The 6076-nt window shown below is 34.4% G+C and overlaps 1 protein-coding gene across 1 annotated transcript; it reads left to right on the top strand.

The window, feature by feature from the left end:
• Positions 1 to 3179: 3179 nt before the first annotated feature.
• LOC123558507 (uncharacterized) lies at positions 3180 to 5675 on the top strand. The gene is made up of 2 exons (XM_053521256.1): positions 3180 to 3313; positions 4950 to 5675. The coding sequence occupies exons 1-2, from the start codon at positions 3231 to 3233 to the stop codon at positions 5380 to 5382; spliced, it is 516 nt and encodes a 171-aa protein (XP_053377231.1). The 5' UTR covers positions 3180 to 3230; the 3' UTR covers positions 5383 to 5675.
• The last annotated feature ends 401 nt before the right edge of the window (positions 5676 to 6076 follow it).

Raw genomic sequence — 6076 nt, forward strand, 5'->3', positions numbered from 1 at the left:
ATTAATTTTCAGACACATGCAAGTAACAAAACAGTTTTTGATTATGTATTTGCGTGAAAACTGCATTTATTAAAGATAACTGGTGTTTTACGCAGTGCATACGAACATGTTCCAAGCACACATTACTTATTGCTTAACATTTCACACAGTTTTGTTTGTTTGTTTTGGGTTTAAAGCCGTTTTTCAACAGTATTTCAGTCATGTAACGGCGGGCAGCCAACCTAACCAGTGTTCCTGGATTCTGTACCAGTACAAACCTGTTCTCCGCAAGTAACTGCCAACTTCCCCACTTGAATTATCAGAGGTGGAGGACGAATGATTTCAGACACAATGTCTTTTATCAAATCGTCACGGAGAACATACGCCCCGCCCGGGGATCGAACTCACGACCCCGCGATCCGTAGACCAACGCTCTCCCTACTGAGCTAAGCGGGCGGGCTCATTTCACATAGTAGCATAGTATAGAGACTTACCCTTAGCTTTCTTTACACAAGGGAAACAATCTTTTTATATAGTGAAATTGTTTAGTGATCACCGTTTGTTAATAATGGCCGTCAATTTTAATTTGCCACGCCAATATGTGGCAAAAACTGCAAGTACTTCTGTACACGCTATCTTAAAAATTCTTTCGCAAAAGTAAAGTACTTCAAATTCTGATGCACGCCATACTTTTCAATTTGATCTTATGCCACCAACAAAGCAGCAGTCAACATTAAAAGCTTAACTTTCCCATGGGAAATGCCATTTTCCCATAGGAATGCGGTCTTAATGGGAAGAACATGTTATAAATTGAATGGGAAATATATTTGTTTCTTAAAATGATAAATCATTTTATTTTATGCTCTTCAGTGAAATACTGAAAAATATCAGTGAAATAAAATAGATATTTTCACTGTTACAAAGCAGTGAAAATATCATTTTTATTTTTCACTGTATAGAGATATGTGCCGGAACTACTTTCTTTTATTGAAATCATTCCCTTTCATTACCCCAGTATGATTACTTCCCTTAGTTTACTTTGTTTACTTATTACCTCCCTTTGTTACCCGTCTGCTACCATCAACAACAACAACAACAACAACAAACAACAACAAAAGAATGGATAACATTCAAGAAATGAATGGTCCTGAATTTGAACTTGCATTTGTCCATTTGTTTGATGTAGATGCCTTCTTTGATGAGGAAAATGTAAACAATGAAAATGAGGTTGAAATGCAAAATCAGTTTACTGCAGCTGAAAGGACATTCAGATCAGTTGATGTGGATGCTTTCCTTGAAGGCTCTGTAAATTCTAACACTAAAAGGAATACTGATCCGTCATTCAGTTTGGGCAATACCATTTTTTTTCGAAGGGGTGTTCACTGAAAATTACCTGACTGAATGCCGAACAGTGCAGACCATGATCAGACTGCACTGATGTGCATGCTGATCTTGGTCTGCACTGGTCACAAAGGCAGACTCACCTGCCGTCAGCAGTCTGAAGGTTAATAAATTCAATGTGGAAAGTCACAAATATAAATAGAGGATATTTGTTTGTTTCAGTGAAATATCAATTTTATTTCACAAGTGAGCATCAAAAACTGATATTTTCACGAGTGTCATAGCCACGAGTGAAAATGACTTTTTTTGGTGCTCATGAGTGAAATAAAATTGAACAGAACAACAAACAAAAAGGTAAAGGTATATAATAAAAGGGTTATTATAACAGTAGCTAGATCTGGGACTTTGTATTCGGCTCTCGTGGATTTTGCAAGGTCGGATCACACTCGGCGCTTGCGCGCCTCGTGAGATCCGATCTGGCAAAATCCACTCGAGCCGAATACTGCATCCCAGATCGAGCTACTGTTATAATAACCCTATTTCATTCGGATAACTTTTGTGCTGCTCCTGATGTTCGACTACTTTTTTCACTATTCTATTTATACTGTCAATACAGAGATTTGAAATCATTTGTAGATCTACATATGAAAAGAAACAAAGTAATAAATGTCATATTTTTTTGTTTAACATACTATGTCTTAAAACATATAAACCTCGTACATGTATCTATGTTAACGGCTTCTGACCATTATCAGATATATGTGTACTTCAGTTTCGGGTTTTACAAGTGTGTAAAACAAAAAAAAAATATGACATTCATTCCTGTAATGAAAAAGTTACTTTGAGTAAGGCCACACTTTAAAAAGTCTTTGTTTGCTGTCTCCCTACCCTACATTTTAATGTTGGGTAGGCAATTTTTTTATTTTTTTATTTTTTTTTATTGTTTCTTACAGAATTTATCTTCTGTGAAAATAAGACAAATCTGTATATGTTGTGTAAAAGGATGAAATTAAATAACACAATTTAAACTTTCTTACTTATTATTTTGCTTACTTGAAATATTTATGCGGCACTTGTCATTATCCAAACTTAAAAAAAAAATTGTCCAATAAAAAAATTTGGGGCGCAGCATTTACAATGCAGGTAGGTAGGGAGACAGCAAACAAACAAATTTTTAGTATTGGTCTATAACTTCTCCAATACTTTAAACAATGTTGACGTCAAAGCTGTATCACAATAACATATTATCAAATTACGTACTGGCTTTAATTCATTTACGCGACGCCAAAAATCTGTGAACAAGAGGATTTCTTTTACTAAAAAAAAAAAAACAAAAACAAGTCAATTGGACCAACATCTCCTGTACTATAAACAATGTTGGCATCAAAGCTTTATTACACTAGTGTATTGTCATTTTCATTTAATGGCTTTATTTCACTCCCAAAACATCAAAAACATGTAAAAATATGAATTATGAATCTTGAAACAGTAAAAATATCAATTTTATTTCTCCGATAACTTTTGAAACAGTGAAAATATCAATTTTATTTCTCCTATAACTTAAAACAGTGAAAATATCAAGTTTATTTCACTGATAAATTTTGAAACAGGAAAATATCAATTCACAATCATATAAATTTCAGTATTTCACTGAAGAGCATAATTTTTTTAAAAATGTTTTCATTATAGCATTACATGCTGCTCCAACCCTTTTACAGATGACTTTGTTTTGCTTTAACAGACTTGTTAAACCAAAAGCTTTCGGTAATCCAGAAGACCCAGTTCGTGATTCAGTACACTTGTATAAGCTGTACAGCATGAAGCGTCCAGAGGCTTCAATGTCAGATGAAAGTCCTTTTTTCCTTGTTCCTGGAGGACACACCCAGAAATGTTGGTTTAGAAACAGTGCTATGGGCATCAACAAAATATACAAAATAATGAATGAAATGAAAGAAGAGGCCGGGATTGAAGCACCACGCATAACACCATACAGGTAAATAACAAAAAGAAAAAATGTAACAAATTAGTAAAAATACAATGCAAAATTGTCACGAATGGTGCAGCCTTGTCACGAGTAGTGCAGCCACGAGTGAAAATGCACATTATGGTTTTCACTCGGTGAAATATATTTTGCTCTTACACTGAAACAAACAAATTTTCTGTTTATTTTATGCATTTTTAATGTTTTTAACCAAATTATATTCAATTTGTCAGCCTAACATGCATGATGCATCACATCATAACAAAATATTATGTTGTGACGTCTGAGGGTGTCTTTGTAGAAAAAGCTATTAATAGTTCTATTACGTTTCCTGATTTCTTATACCGTAGATACCCATGTATAATGCGCAGTTTTTTTACCCCCGGGACCACCCGGGAATCGTGGGTGCGCATAATAAACAGGTATAGACAATTTTCTAACTTCAAAACAAGTTTGTTACCGATGTCCGCCATTTTTGTAAAGGGAAACTACTCCCCGCGCTTACTGTCACCGCTAAAATCTAAGATTGCCGTTATGTTCCGTAAAAGATCGATGGTTTATTTTTCTTTCAAACAAAATTAATTTCATATAAATTTAAAAGTATTTTGATGAAAGAAATGTTTATAAATCACAAAAATTATGATACTAATTAAAGATTGAGAATTATCTTTAACCGAGATCAAACTGTGAACAACATAATTGACACGAGGTGACACGTTAATTGCCGGTAATTATTGGCTATTTGTTTGTGACAAAAAGACTATCACACCTTTTGTTATTGGTTTGAATTGAGAAGCTCATGTCATTTTGAAAAATTCCATTACGAAATATTTAATCAGCTGCTGTTTATTTATTCAAAATAGTTAATTAAAAAGGTAAAACAACAAATAAAACAATATTTTATTGGTTTTATTTTTGAGAAAACAGAAATCGATAGTACCGTGAGACCGATACTGCTCTCCACCGCGGAGATAAAATTTATTACCGGTGTCGATGTAAACTCTACTTTTGTTTTCCATCCACCTCAAAATTGACCAAAAATGTTTTTTTCTCTGGATTTCGGGCCAAAATCGGGGATGCGCATTATACACGGGTGCGCATTATATAGAGGATATTTGTTTGTTACAGTGAAATATCAATTTTATTTCACAAGTGAGCATCAAAAACTGATATTTTCACGAGTGGCATAGCCACAAGTGAAATTGACTTTTTTTGGTGCTCACGAATGAAATAAAATTCATATTTCAATGACACAAACAAATTTTCTATTTATTTCATGTGTAAAACTCTACCTTTGTTGCGCAATTTATAAAATGTCGAAAATCACGGGAAAGGTCAGCAGGAAGCATAACACAAATGACGTCATTTTAACGACGTCATCGTCATTATGGTCCCCGGTATTCATACCGCTCGATATACAATTTGACTTCAATCGCGACGGAGGACCGGAACTAGTTTGGCAAAAACAGTGAAAAATAAAAATGATAATCTGCTGTTTCAAAACTGTGGATTATCACTTTTATTTCACTGAGAAAACACTATTATTCACTGGAAAACATTAAATAAAATTCCAGTAATTCACTAAAAACTTACAACAGCATTTAATTCAAGGAAGACAGCAAGCTAACATTTTTTTATTTTTATTCAGTGCAAGGAAGCGTCTCATCCAAAAGTTATCCGATGATGGAGTCCCAGCCAATCAGATTGTGCAAATCTCCGGACACAAAAATGTTAACAGTCTCAATAACTACAGCAAACTGAATAATGCACAAAGCAAAAATATTTCCGACATACTGTCAGACAAAGCCACTAGCTCCGCTGTAGCAACAACCACTGCTCAAAGTAACAGCTTGGAGAACTCAGAAAGGCAGATGCCAAAAGGATTCTTCCAAAATAGTCATTTCCATGGAAATGTGACCTTCAACTTTCATAATTCAAGAACTGAGACCCAACAACTTTCACAGCAGGTGATCTGTTCAAGTCCAAAAGCTGCCAACAGTTGTGTGGAGGAAAGTCAACATTCCCCCATACAAAAACAGTACAAAAGAATCCGTATGATTTCAGAAAGCGACAGTGACTAGAAACTTGAGGACTCATGACATATGTCGTTGTGAATTTTCTGTTGACTGTTCTTTCAAAGTTGATTATTCCATTAACAGTTTTTCAGTTTGAATTTGTTATAACATTTACATAACTAACATGGTGGTGATTCACAAATGTATTAAATCAAAAGAAATGATTCACTGAATATTTACTATTGAATCTAATGCACTTACCAGTAAAAGTAAACTGATGGCTGGACTTATGCTGTCTGTATTCTTTAATCCCAGTTGAAACATGCTCTAAACAGCTAAAGTTGAAGATTTTTGGGTTTATTTATGTACAGCCGGGCAAAAACTGTCAATGAATTAATTAATCACAAAAACAGTATATTGCCAGGCCAGTAAACAAATATCCCATTTTCAGTGCTCAGTATCCGGCGACTATCCGATTCAAAATACACTTAGCCTTAGAAAGAAACATATCAGCATCCGTTAATCCACTGGCAGGGACAGTGAAGATTTCCCTTTTATACACTTAAACAAAATGTTAAATTGGAATTTACCCTTGCAATGAACTGTCAGCTGAAATAAATTCAATATTTGTTTCCGAATTCCTTTCCTCGATTAACATCTCCTTTCCAATATGGCGGCCGTATCAATTATGATTCATTACTTGTGATTGATAATTGATATTAATCCGCAGGTTTTAATTTAACGCAAATATATCCCATAG

The sequence above is a fragment of the Mercenaria mercenaria genome, chromosome 13 (assembly GCF_021730395.1).
Source record: "Mercenaria mercenaria strain notata chromosome 13, MADL_Memer_1, whole genome shotgun sequence".
Taxonomy (NCBI): Eukaryota; Metazoa; Mollusca; class Bivalvia; order Venerida; family Veneridae; genus Mercenaria; species Mercenaria mercenaria.